This window comes from Vigna unguiculata, chromosome 6, assembly GCF_037176805.1.
Source record: "Vigna unguiculata cultivar grain cowpea cultivar isolate G323 ecotype 2 chromosome 6, ASM3717680v1, whole genome shotgun sequence".
Classification (NCBI taxonomy): domain Eukaryota; kingdom Viridiplantae; phylum Streptophyta; class Magnoliopsida; order Fabales; family Fabaceae; genus Vigna; species Vigna unguiculata.
The window spans coordinates 10783173-10798262 of NC_140797.1; the positions used below are offsets into that span (position 1 = coordinate 10783173).

Below are 15090 nucleotides of genomic sequence, written 5' to 3' on the forward strand. Positions count from 1 at the left end.
GTTAATGGAAATTAGTTAATATTGTCAAATTTGTGTCACACGTACAGTAAGAATTAATTCATGAACATTGACTGATTAAGATCAACTCTAAGTGGTAATGGTTGAAAAATCAGAGAAAAAACAGAGAAGAGAGTTTTGTCTTTGAACATACACTATGATAGAATGAAGAGTAAAAGTCTTCTTACAATATTCTTACATTCTGTACGTGTAAACATGAGGAAACAATACCACATGATCTGAAGAATAACTGAAAGGAGACTAAACTTAAGACTGTAAAATAGGGGCCGCGCGAACGCAGGTCCCTCTACCACAAATTACGATGTAAGTTCTGCCACTTGAGCAGACCTTAGAATAGCACCCATCCCAAAAGTGCAATGGAAGTCACTGTTCTAAATCATGGGCCTTCTTGATCATCCATTGATCTCGTCCAGGTAAGTATGTGATATAACCCTACACACTTTTCTTTTGTAGTACAAGTGCCACAGTTCTCACTATTCTTTTACCGATGTGGTACTTGAAATATCTTCGAAAACATAATCATCCCTGCCACCAAATACATTACCCTGTTTTCTGCGGAGAGTGATAAATTATTTGAAAATGCCAACTTGTAGTAATAAGATATAGAGAAAATTAAGAATAATGTCTTGCACTTGGTATTTCATATAATGATGGTTCGTTTAGGACGCATTAGCAGCAAAGTGCAATCTTAACTCATGGGATTACAACCTCAAAAACTTAAATATTTGAAAGAAAAATGACTGAATTTGGAAGTAAAACAATTGAAATGCAGTCATTATGTAAAAACTAGACCAATTTTGAAGAATTAGAACCATGTCAAAGCTCAAAGCTAGATAATGAAAACACATTATTTTGGATGTAGGGGTTAAATGTCTACTTAAACAATTTTTAAGATTAAATCTCATGTCTTATTCTCTGTTCGGTGCTCATGTTCGTCAATTGTTCGGGAATACATGTTAGATGTGTTTTGATGCTAAAGTCAGCGCACGATTGATTGGTCAAAGCAATAAATGTTGTAGTTAATGTGAAACAAAAGTTTCAACGACCATATTTTTAACCTGTACTTATAGTTTTTTTCCATAGGTCTATGATTAGGGTTGACGTAATCACAGCCCAATCCTACTTTAGTTATTGATTTGTTTATGCTAATCAAGTGACTAACTGGTTTTCAGGTGTGTCGTTCGGTTGGTCAACCGTCTTGACACATAATTTGTATAAAGGACCAGTGTATGAAATCTTGTGAACAGTTCAACTAACAACAATAGGGAGGGACTATACAGCGCACGAGCGTGCACGCTTATTCGGAGGAACAGTACAAAGAAGGTTAACATACCACCCTGAAGGTGTTGTCGCACGATGACGTCGCTCAATCCTCAATCATTTAAAGGGCGTTGTGCGGTCTTCAATCTATTAAAGGTGTCCTCTAACCAACAAGTCGATAACTTCTCTAAAAACCTTTTTCGAAATAAATTTTGTGATCGGCTCTTGTTGACTTGACTAGTTGACCACTCCCAATCTGGTCAACCAGTCCATAGAATACACATAAATATAAAACTTTAAAATTTTCATAACTTACAAATTTCAATCCATGACTAAACATTTTGTTTAAAACTCATAGGTGTCCTATATAAAGTCTTTTGTGCTCTATCCAATCGAATAAAAATAAAATAAAATTGTACCAAGCAACATATAGTAAGAAAGACTCTTCACAACTCTTATTAACATAGACTAAACACCTCCCTTATACACACCCAGTAAATGACATCCTCACCACAAACTACAACGATGTAAGTAGCAAAATCATGTGCCCTTTGTCGTGTTTATAATAAGAAATATAGTCACTTCAATAATTACTACTTAAAGTTATATACAAAGATATTTAAAAATTAATATAATGTGAAAAAAAGTGATATTATTAGATAGATATTTAAAAATAATGAATGTATTCCAAATTTAAACAAATAGATGTTCTCTTTGCTCTTATATATACTGCTAAATAAATTCATTCAACTATTCCAGTAATACTAACTTTGTTGAAAATTTGTTGAACCTAAACCTAGATTTTAAAGTTATTGTCTATATTGAAAATTTCTTACATACAATAAATTGTAAGTGAGAGATAAAAAAATCTATATATATAGAATCATTAAGAAATGAACCAAAATTTCTTTTATTAAAAGATAATCACTTAGTAAATTGATTATACCAATGTAAGCTTTCATTTCACTCAAATATATTAGAATATAGAACACCTATTTAAAATTCACTTAGTAAATTGATTATACCATTATTCCAATGCATGTAGGGATGGCAACGGGGCGGGGCGGGTACGGGTATCATGATCCCATCCCCATCCCCATAATAAAAATTCATCCCCATCCCCAAACCCAACGGGTATACAACTTTTGACCCATCCCCATCTCCACCGGGTAACGGGTATTTTCTTATACCCATACCCATACCCATTTTTTTATTGTTCCATATATCAATTAAATATTTTTTATAAAAAAAATTTAAAAATCACACCAACGGAATCATGATACTATCAAAATATTCAATATTAAAATAACATACTCTTTTTGATTTTCATGATGTCAAATATTAAGAAAAATATTATAATAGTATAAATCTCAAATTAAAGTATCAAATAACAACTAAATAAAATTCAAATAATTATATAAAAGCTAAAAAATTACACATTACTAAAATTTTATAATAACCAAAATATTTATTAATTTTACAAATGATCAGTGGTTTCATTTGCATTCGATCCACCTACACATAGAAAAAAAAATGAAAAATTAGATATGATATAATAATTGAAATTGAAAATTTTAATTACTAGAATATAATGTACCTTCTTCATCAGATTCGTTTTCACTCATGAGAACATCTTTTCCTTTTAATTTTTTAACACCTACAAACACCAAATGTAGAATATTACATGAGAATTCACATAAAATACTAACAAAAAATATTAATAAATTTGAGTAACTTACCTAGATGGTTTGAGTTCCATATCCAACTTCTTGTACACATCAAAGCCTCTATAGTAATATGATGAAGTCGACTACGGTGAAAAGTTAATATCTGACCACCAGTACTAAAAGCAGATTCAGAAGCTACAGTTGTTATTGGAATAGCTAAAACATCCCTTGCAATTGCTTGAAGGGTTGGAAACTTTAACCCATTTGTTTTCCACCATGATAGGATATCAAATTCTTGTGTAACCGGCAAATTATCTTCTTCCAAGTAATAATCCAACTCTGTTTTCATAACTGTAGTTCTAGATTTTTTCTTTTTTGCCATAAACTCTAAAAATTCATTCGCATCATTATCAACATCCTTTCCCAACTCCAATGATGTAGCTCTATAAGAAGAAGTTTCATTCTTTTTTGATTGATATTCCAAAACCAAATCATAGCACATTTGACGAATCCTACTAAGTTTCAGATCAAAATCATTACCATACAATTTATAAAAATAATATTCTAACATGTCCATCTTGTACCTTGGATCTAAAACTGAAGCAATTGCCAATATGTTATATAACAAAAAACAAAGAGAATGAGAAATATGTTATATATATATATATATATATATATATATATATATATATATATATATATTATATTATATTATATTATATTATATTATATATTATATTACTATGTATATATATATTATATGTGTGGATATCTTATGTTTATATATATATATATATAATTATTTATATATATTATATTATATTATATATTATATTATTATTACTATGTATATATATTATATGTGTGGATATCTTATGTTTTTATATATATATATATATATATATATATATATTTTATAGATATATATTTATTTTAAGTATATATTATATTATATTATATAATAATATAAATATAATAATATATATTATATTATTATGTATATATATTATATGTATATGCGTAGATATTTTATGCTTATATATATATATATATATATATATATATATATATATATTTCTTTTAAATTTTTATAAATTTGTAATGTTATAAATTTGTTTATAAAAGATCTCACTAGTTAAATGATTAATTTGTTTTATACGTATATATTATATATATTATATTATATTATTATGTAAATATATTATATGTATATTATATTATATTATATTACATGTATATGTGTAAATATATATATATATATATATATATATATATATATAAAAGTATATTTTATTTATATGTATATATACTATATTATATTATATTATATTATATTATATTATATTTTATGTGTAAATATATTATTTATTTATATATATTTTTTAGATTATTTAATAAATTATAAATAGTTTAGTAATTTAAGCGGGGACGGGTATTTGGGCGGGTATATATATATCCCCATCCCCATCCCCATTCCCAGTTGAAAATTTCGGGTATTACCCATACCCATACCCATACCCAGTCAAAGCGGGGATTCCCCGTCAAAACGGGGACGGGTTCGGGTGATACCCACGGGCACGGGTTTATTTGCCATCTCTAAATGCATGATTTCATTTCACTCTAATATATTAGAATATAGAACAGTTATTTAAAATTCACGCATCATATTTTCTTTTCTTCTATTCATTGTGGCCAAAATTCTCTTGAAATAAATAATATATAGACACTATAAATGTTAATTAAAGTGCATAGCAATGTCACTTGCATTAGCTTTTGTAAAAATGTTGAACTACAATGAAGGAGTTGCGTGGAAGTCACTACCTTAAACTATGGGCCTTCATGAGAAACCTATAAACCCCATGGAGGTAAGTATGTAAACCTATATACACACTTCTTTTTTATATCTTCCTAATGGAAAAAGGAGAATTTATGACGACTTATTATGATAGGTATAAGTTATCTGTCATAATAAGTTGACCGATGACATTTTTTAAATAAAAAAAATAGTTATTATGACCAGTAAGAAGGATTTGTCAGGTGTGGGAATCTCTTGCTTTTCTTTAATTAATATACACTAAATAATGTGAGACTTTCCAAACTTGTATACTCTCTATGTGTGTTAACGTGACCATTTTTCTCTACAAATGTTATTTTGCATGAGTACAAAGTTCCTTTAATTTATTTAAAGAATAACAAATATTATCAAAATACATCAAGACATTGTTATTGTCTAAAACAATAATGAATGCTGAATAAGTGAGAAATAACAATTAAATAATAAATTATTCTTATGACGCAGGAGGAAACAAAGTTATGTAATTTCCAAATTTTGATATGGTAAGCTATTAAAATTGTCCGACAACCAAAGGGTAATTGGGTAATGGTATGTGAACATTAATGTTTGAATGATTTCACAGACTGTGAAAATCAAAATTATTTGAGAGGTTAGTTTCATATATGACAATTGTTGTCCTAGGAATTATAGTATCTTCAAAAATTTCTTTCTTTTCTAAAATGAATCATTCAACTTAGAGACTAAAATTAGTAATTTTAATAATTGATATTGCATACACATACATACATTTCTCATGAGTGATTAAAATGTCTTATTTTATTTTACTCACTCTAGATGAATTACATCCTAGTAAAATATTTTGATACACTTAAACTATAATGTAGTAATAAGTGGAATTCATTCTTAAGTTGTTCCTACGAGTTGTCTCTCTAATATACTTTTTGTGGGATTTGTGCAAAATTCCTTTTCATGGTATTGTTGATAATTGACAAATGCATGCATTATCCTTGATTCATGAAAAACTCTCTCAAGGATTAATATTCTTTTTCTTCCCTAAACACTTATTTCACATCAAATTATTTTAGGCAAATGGTGGTTTTGCATTTTAAAAATCATGTAATAAAAAATGAAATATTTCTTTTAGTAAATACGCTACATCTAGGAAACAATATTTAATTAAAAGTTGAGAACATATATCAATTTAATAGTTTTCTTCTAGAAGATAAAACTAGAGTAATATTGAAACAACAATAATATAACATATAGACAAAAAAGAACAAATGAATAATAAGAGAGGAATATATGTATTATAAATAATATAACGTGATGAAAAAAAAGATAAAATCTGATATTATTAGTTAGATATTTTAAAAATAGTGAATGTATCCCAAAACTAAAAAAATTCTTTTTGCTCTTAAGAAAATTTATTAATGTGGAAAATAGTTTAAGAGTGCAAAGGATTTTGTTGATGACAATCATTTATTTTTGTATTATTAAAAAGTTAAGTTATAAATAAAATTTTCTATTAATGGAGTTTTAGTATAAAAAACATCATCTTTATAAAATATTTACTCTAAATCTTTTTAAAATTCTAACTTCATCCTTTATCTTTTTGAAGATTTGAACTCCTATTGTAGAAGGCAACACATTTGTCCAATCAAAAAGTGTGATCATAGTTAGTTTTGTTCTGTTTGCATGTGGCTTCCATAGGATTTGTATGTGACTTTAGGTAGCCTAAAGTCAGTCTCTATTCTTTTTTGCTCATGAGGGTATGTTTGAATCATTTATCCGAGTTTTCTTTGTGTAGTTAAAGGTACTTATGAGAGTTATGTTATGTTGTGTGGAGCATCAATATTGTTAGGAATTTACTAACAAGATCTTTCATATGAAATGAAGCTTGTAATAATTGTCTAATTTCTTGGATAGATGCTTGATCAAAGCCAATAATAACCATATCATCAACATAAAGAAGTAGAAAGACATGCATGTAGATGCGCGGTGATTCTCATTGTTCCACATAATTCATAAAAAGTGGATAAATGGTTATAAGGATCCTCGTTATCTAATCTTGTAAATTGGTTGGATGTAATGAGAGATAACATAGTTGGTTTCATTTCTACCACTTTTGTAGGCATTACAATACTAGAAAAGTGTCTAGGTCCTTGTTGCATTGCATTGTCCCCCAATACTCTTCTCTATTGATTTCCCTCTGCCATGCAAGTTGAGTGGTTTTGACGAATTCTATCTAGATTTGATATAGCTTTCTATTGTTGTTGCTGCCGTAATTTTGCAGCCTTCTTTTGCTTTCTGCTCCTACAGTTATTTCTTCTTGCTGTTTTTTCAATTTCTGGATCGAAAAGTAAGGTTTTCTCTACTCTTTTTCTTGGCATACAAAGCAAACTTAATCACAATTAGAGATCAAATTTAAAACTACTTCAAAATATTTTTTTGTCTGTTAAATATTGGTTAATCTTTTAGACAAATCCCCAACAACAACGCCAAAACTTGATGAACTTTCCTTAACAGTTAAAACCAGCAAGTGTATGGGTGTGTTAAAGCAATATTTAAGAGTCGTATCCTCAAAGATTTGCCAGGATTTACGAATATTTATACTACAATATTTCGTTCGTTGATTTCTGTTACATTCTGTCCAAGTAACAAAATTGGTGAGAAGTATCATAAAAGCTAGTGACAAGGTTGAATGTTTTATCCCTTCCTCAAATTTTGTTTTAATTTTCCCTCCTTTACCTAAGATCTATCAATAAACATTACCTTGGAAGTGCTCCTTTAGGTAGATCTAGATGCATCCCTATAGTGTAGAACCTAGGAAAATTTATACCCAAGGTGATTCCTCACTCTTGGCAGAATAAATCTTTGCTTTAATGCCAAGAATTTTTTGCCCTAGCATCCCCTCTACCTTCTAGTTAGGCACTAGTACATGTATGGCAAATTGTTTGGATCACAATTCAAACCAATTTCCTAACTCAATTTGAGCCACTTAGAATAACAGAGATGATTAAAAAGAATTCACAGTATAATGATCTAGAATAGCAATAGATACATCACAAGTTCAACTATAATCAGAAAAGGGGAAGTTTAATTACATCCAACCTTGCACCTTGAGTTTAGCCACACATGATGTAGATCAATTTCATTGATACACATGAATTTGCTTTATCCTTACTCTTTCTATCCCTAAGTACTTTCTCTAGAGATTTCTGAGGCCTATTCTACATGAACATGATGATCCAACCAGAGAGGAAGGTCATGTTTTATAGACTGAAGTGGGCGGTGCTTAGCCAAGTTTTCTAGGCTCAACCACATGAACTTCTTCTATGAGTTTTCTCTATTGTTTGTGCTCAACATTGTTATTCTGAAGCTTAATGTGTTAGTTCATTGTCTTTTCCATGTATAACACTTCATAATTAGTTCAAGTTCATGTGTGTAGTTCAACAACACTTTTTAGGCTCAGCCAAAGAATCCCTGAGCCTGTATGCATTCTTAATTTTCATGGTTGAGCTCCTTCAATAGTGGCTTAGCCTATTGCTTGATTCTTCCACTTTTCTCCTGCATTCATAGTGTGATTTCATTAGTTTTCACGTTTGTCATTTATCTTAGGAAGATGTTTATTGATGTAAATAAAGAAGGGTTTTTTTTCTTGGATAAAATACAGTTTAATCCTTTGATAAGTGCCTAATTTGGTATTTATGGAGACACTTATCAAATGATGAGCAAGGCCACACACACCACAAAACCAGGAACAAGAACTACGAAACTAGGAAAGCCTCAAAAAAGAAAAAAAGGATCATGCTTTAGGCTAAAACCTTGTCACGAAAAATGGCTTGATGTCTTTCACTATTCTTCTTCCAACTATAAATAGTACTAGGAATATTTACTATAATTATTACTCATGATTACAAAATATATTATAATCCGAAATTAGGGAAAACAAATCAATTTATGATTGTCTAACTTATTCTTAGAAAATCTATATCAAAATATTTAAAGAGACAAATTAATTAATGATTGACAATAATTGTTTACATCACATTAGAGTCGGCTAAATTGATGTTAATGGTGTTACAATTTGACTAAGACCAATATTTGAAAGCTAAATTGATGTTGTGTCATAGTGATATATTTTTATTTTGTGAATTTTCTTGCTTCTTTAATTCCTAGTTTCAAATATTAGCACATAATAATGTTGATGTTTTCCTAAGGAAAACGCATAGAGTAGAAACAATTATTTTTATAAGAAAAATTATACTTTGACTCCTATTTTTTGACTCTCATCCTTTATTTTTTGATGTAGTTTTGTATAGGTCATTGATTCTTTTAAAGGAAAAAATAGTGATATATTAATCAATGACTCACATTAAGTCAGATCAGAAAGTAAAGAATAAGAGTCGTAAATAAGAATGATAGTATTATTGTCGTTGTTATAAATAATTATAATAGAGACTTATAAACGAAAAGCACATATTCCCACCAGCTATTAAAAGACGCATAAATATGTGAATCATTGATATGAAACTAACCAGCAACTGTAACTAAAAACGATGTGATGAAAAGTTTTGATTTTGTTGTTGTTGTTGCATGGGACCCTTGATAAAGAAGAGAGTGTGATCTTCTTAACCACAGTGTGAAGAGAAAAAGTTGAGGAGGGGTAATGATATGCAAAATTCCAAGGAGCAAATCCATTACTTTAAGGAGTATAAAATTCAGAAAAGGTTAAAGTTTGATACGTTGTGTTATGCATGTGAATTTTCATGATTTGGGTGAACAGAGAAGGTGATTTTTTTCATGAAACTGTTGATGCTACAGTCCACAAATTTGCAGAAATGGTGCCACGGATCATGCATGCATGTTCCTTTATTAAGGTAGAAACATGAACTCAAAACCCCACCATGAGAAAGGAAAAATCCAACCTTTTATGTCACCAAAAGAGAAGATTTGTTACCCACAGGAGCACTATAAATTATACAAACTTCTTTAAACATCATGCATCTACAGTGCTTATACTTTAACCCATTCGTTTTTTCTCCCCTATTTATGACTTTATGTCATTCCTGCTTGCTACATGTTTTTATTTATCTATAAAAGTGATGGGTATTTCAACAAGAATTAATTATCGGAACAACACCAATAAGATAGAAAAAGACAATAAATTTATTGTTCTTCGTGACTTTTGAAAATATGAGAGATATAAGAGATATATGTGATATGTTATATGGAGGAACATGTTTTTGTATTTTATTGATATACTCTATATATAGAGCAAAATATAACAAATATCAAGTATAAAATATTTAGAATATCTCACTCCTAATCTAAAATAATAACAAATTTCTAAAACTGACACATATCTCTAAAACTGAAATATTTTTCAAAACTAATTTAAATAAAAAAAGATATTAAGTAATATTCTCAATATTCCTCCTTGCTTAATATCTGTTTATTTTATTTCTTCATATTTGATTCTCCATCTTTTGATGCTTGATTTTCTCCTCTTTTTGTGCTTGCAATATTTGTTTTTTTTTTCTTCTTCCATGACATCACATCTTTCTTCAATTTGGCATCATCCTTTATATTGGCATTATCTTCTTTTTCTTTGGCATTATCTTCTTTTTCTTTGTCCGGTGTGGATTTCATTGGAGTGGCATTGGATCTTTTGTGAATATTAAAATGTGAACCTCCATCTACTTTCTTCACTTGGACATCTACTTTCTTCCAAAGATATTTATCTTCTAATTTTGATCCTTCTTTCCTGCTCACTTTCTTTTTATCAAATTCCTCCTTCATAAAATCCAGCGCAAATCTTTTGTCTTTCATGTGGACTTTGAATACCTCTATGTTGTTAGTATTTTTTATCACACATACTTTATTTTCAAAGGAGACCTTATAACCTTTATCTAACAATTGAGCAACACTTAACAAATTCTGGGTAATCTCAGGAACATATAAGACGTCAAAAATTAATTTGATACCTGAATGAGTTTTAATTGAAATTGTTCCTGTACCTTTCACAGCAAGTTGTTCTCCATTCCCAATTCTTACCTTGGAAATATTTGATTTATTCAGCACCTTGAAAATTTCTCTATCATGAGTCATATGGTTTGTGCAACCACTATCTATAATCCAATCTTTTGAAGATTCATTGGTTGTGACACATGATGTTGTAAAAAGTAGATCTTCCTCTTATTTATCCTCATCAGATTTATTCTCCACAATTTGAACATCTTCTTCAGAATCTTTAGATTTGCATACCTTTTCCACATGTCCCAATTGACCGCATTTGTGACATTTGACATCTGGCCTCCACCAACACCAATTGGGTTGATGACCTTTTCTCTTGCAATGGGGACAAGATGGAAAAACCCGTGTGTTGTTGTATTTGCTCCTTCTATTTTTCTTGACTATGAGAGCATTATCTTCCGTGTAATTTAAATTACCTTCAACCGCCTCATGATCTTCTCTCATCAATCTTCGTTGTTCTTGTGCTTGTAAGGCATGTATCACCTCTGTAAAGGTAATTGTAGACAAATCTTTTGTGTTTTCTAAGGAAGCAATAGATGCCTCATATCTTTCCGGAACCGTCACCAGAATTTTCTCAACGAGTCTAGAATCTGAAAACTCCTTTCCCAACAATTTTATCTTGTTGGCAATACCCAACAATTTGTTTGAGTATTCTTTAACCGTCTCTAACTCTTTCATTCTTTGCATCTCAAACTCCCTTATCAAGTTCAAAACTTTCATGCCTCGAATCTTCTCGTTCCCTTCATATTCTGCTTTCAAGTATTCCCAGATTTCTTTGGGAGACTTTAGAGTCATGATCCTGGTCATAATCATTTGTGAAACACCTACGAACAAGCATGATTTTGCCTTTGCCTTTCTCGTTTTCTTTTCTTTATGCGCTTTCATTTGAGCCATGGTGGGATTTTCAGATAAGGGAACATCATCTTCCTCCACAACTTCCCATAGATCATAACCATGTCTATAAACATAACCTATAAACCATATATGAAAAAATATAACCTATCAGTGGTATCCGAGCCGATGGTTCGGAGTGACTGACCGCATAACCACCACCATAAACAAAAAGGGGTCACCGATGTGACTGACCGCATAACCATAACCAAAGGGGTCACTCATACCTGAAGGGAAATATACCATATGAAAAAGAAAAAAAACAAGGGACTCACCCTTGAGGGGAGATGTTGGGAATAGTCCAAGTGTGAGTCAAAAAAAGTCTCACATTGGATAGAAAAGACAAAGTTAAACACTATATAAGAATAAAGGCCCATAACAACATTGCCTTAAGGTTTTGGTGTAAAAGTGGTGTCTAAGGTCTTATATGTGTAAGACTAATGTCATATAACCATATAGAACCACAATCTCCCAATGACCATAACCATGTCTATAAACATAACCTATAACCATATGAAACATAACCCAACACTTTGATACTAAAATAAGTCTTTTGAGAGGTAACTAGTTCCTTCTCTTGAATCACTACAAGTTTCCTATTAAACGACCCTAATTTAATAAACAAACAATATGAAATTTTATTATATATATCTAAGTAATGTTTTGGTTATGCTTGAAACCAATTCCTATTTCCGAGGTAGGACATCTTTGTCAACTAGTCAACAGCTAGTTCAATATATAAAACATCATGGCATCTAATTACTTATATATTTTCCTCTTTTAAGGTGTCTTTATAAGTAAATGATCCTATTTGGTCCAATCAATGGACCTCTCTATTGCTATCTTAATAGTCACAAAATAAAAGCATTTCCACATGGTCAAGCACTAGTCTCGAAACCACTCGTTGTAGTAGGTGAAATTTAAAAGAAAAAAAAAAGGTTTAAGTTAGAACAGTAAGTTTAAATCCATATCAGTTTGAAAAAGTTAATCTATGAATTGAGAATGACTTTTATTTATAATTACTCTTTTTCAGGTTTTATATTCAATTAATATGCAATTTGATTATTGAACGTCAAATAACAATTTTATGAATGTGATATAAATTTCAATATTATTTTAAAATTTGAAATCATAATTGAATCCCGTAAAATAATACCTTATCTGACTGTTAATGGCTTGACAAGTCTAATAAATTATAATTAATGTATTTTTCCACATACAACTAGCTGTTCTATATATTTAGATTCTATCTCTAATCAAAGTAAGAATTGGTGGTTTTGGCTAATTATAATTTATGTTATACTATAGGTTCACATATTTTATAATAATAAAAAAATAATTAACGCAATAAAAATAGTTTTAATGGTTAGCTATTAATTTATTTTCTATAGATAATTAATTATTCTTTCTCTCTTCAATTTTATTCAAATACAATACATAAACACCAACAAAATGAAATAACTATCATAATTTTAAAGATGAAATAGTAAGAAAATATGTAAAATAAAAATAGTCACTATCCTTTCCATTAATTATTTATAGATATGCATTGGTGCTAAACATATGTGAGAAATTCATTTTTATTTTTTATTTTTTATTTTTTGCCATGAAGAGCGTTGTTTGAGTTTTTTCCAACAAATATATAGACAAACCTGCTCCCAATTGATCTCACATCTATACCCTTTTCAAACTTCACTTTGATTTTGTAAAACATGAAAAAGATGTTCATTGATCTAAACAAGTAAGGTTGGAACATGTTTTTCCCTTAACTTTAGTATGCACTAAAAGATATTGGCAGACATTGTTATTAGATTTGGATTGATTATCGATTTTGTCATACCTATAATAAACTACCACCAAAAAAGTGATTAGGAATAAAAATGGATAGAGACAATGTACAATATTATATAGTAAAAGTTGAACAAATCTTCCATTTTAAATATTTGGAACGAACCCCATATTTATATTAGAGATTAGTAATTTTAATATCCATATTTTTTCATACTTGCCATATTATTATTCTTGATTTCATTAATCTTGAATAAAGAAATAATTACAAAATATTAATCCTCCATAAATCGATAAATATTTTATTTTATAATTAAAAAATGACAAGATATAATTTCACAAGAATGAATCAAATAAAAAGTTATATGAATTATATATACAATGGCATCGGGTCGGGCACGTGCCTACCCACAACCCGATCTATCTGAAAAAAAAATTATATTCTCCTGTTATCCGTCCATTTATTTGTCGGGTATTCGTTAAAAAATATTTGTAGATTTTCTTAAAACCTGAGGGTACCCATAGATAGTCGCATATTCGCGAATATTTAAAAAAGATAAATATTTTATAAACTTTTAAATAAAATTATAAAAAAAATAAAACATAATATAAATTAATTTTACCCACGAGTATTTATTATATCCACGGATACAAACTATCCACCATGGATTTTATCCATGAATACTCGCTAACGCTGGTATTTTTATCATCCTTATTATATATATATATATATATATATATATATATATATATATATATATATATATATATATATATATATATATATATATACACACACACACACACACACAGGGATGTCAAAAATATCGATACCCGCTAGTATCGGCGGATAAAACCCGCAACGGATACGAAACAGATATTAAAAATGGATACCCGCTACCTGTGGGTACGGGTATTTCTGATATCCGCATGTTAACGAGGCGGGTACGGGTATCAGAATATCCATACCCGTGGATACCCGTACCCGTTAAATTTTAATTCACAAAAATACCCTTATATATATATATATATATATATATATATATATATATATATATATATATATATATCTTAGTAAAAAACATTTTCGACCTAATTTTTTTTAAGTTGTACATCTTGTCTTGTCTTCATTCTTCCAGCTTTAAGTATTGGTACATTGTCTTCTTCCCGGTACACCCCATGACATTCTTCTTTTTTCTTTCTTTGAAATTGGCCATATGCATCAAACCTTATATAGACAATGACTTTTACGGTATGTTTGTTGTCAAATGATAGAATCAAAATAAGAATACTTGGCACGTGACAATTAAAGTTTATTATTTGTTTATTTTGTTTATTTTTGAGGAATAAATTTGAGAAAGTGATTTTGTTGATCAAAGCACTAACTAAAGAATTTCCATTGTGTTGAACATCATTTTATATTTATTTTTATAATTATTTGGACTTGTATGAACTTAACTTTATTTGAACTTTATTTAAAATTTATGATAATGGTGTATTCTATTTTATTTTATTTAAATTTATGATTAAATATCTGTTTTTAAAATAATTTTGTAAATACCTGCGAGTACCTGTGGATACTCGTGGATATGAAAAAAATAGGCGGATACTCTATAACGGATACCCGACGGATAT

At 29.3% G+C, this 15090-nt stretch overlaps 1 protein-coding gene and 1 non-coding gene across 2 annotated transcripts; both read right to left on the reverse strand.

Moving 5' to 3' along the window:
* Positions 1-277: 277 nt before the first annotated feature.
* LOC114189342 (U1 spliceosomal RNA) lies at positions 278-439 on the reverse strand. Its single transcript, XR_003605645.2, has one exon. It is a non-coding gene; the product is annotated as a U1 spliceosomal RNA (small nuclear RNA).
* A 10499-nt stretch (positions 440-10938) lies between these two features.
* LOC114188559 (uncharacterized) lies at positions 10939-14387 on the reverse strand. Its single transcript, XM_085674966.1, has 3 exons — positions 14357-14387; positions 11816-11894; positions 10939-11734 (listed from the first exon to the last, which is right to left on the reverse strand). The coding sequence occupies exons 1-3, from the start codon at positions 14385-14387 to the stop codon at positions 10939-10941; spliced, it is 906 nt and encodes a 301-aa protein (XP_085531092.1).
* Between the last annotated feature and the right edge of the window lie 703 nt (positions 14388-15090).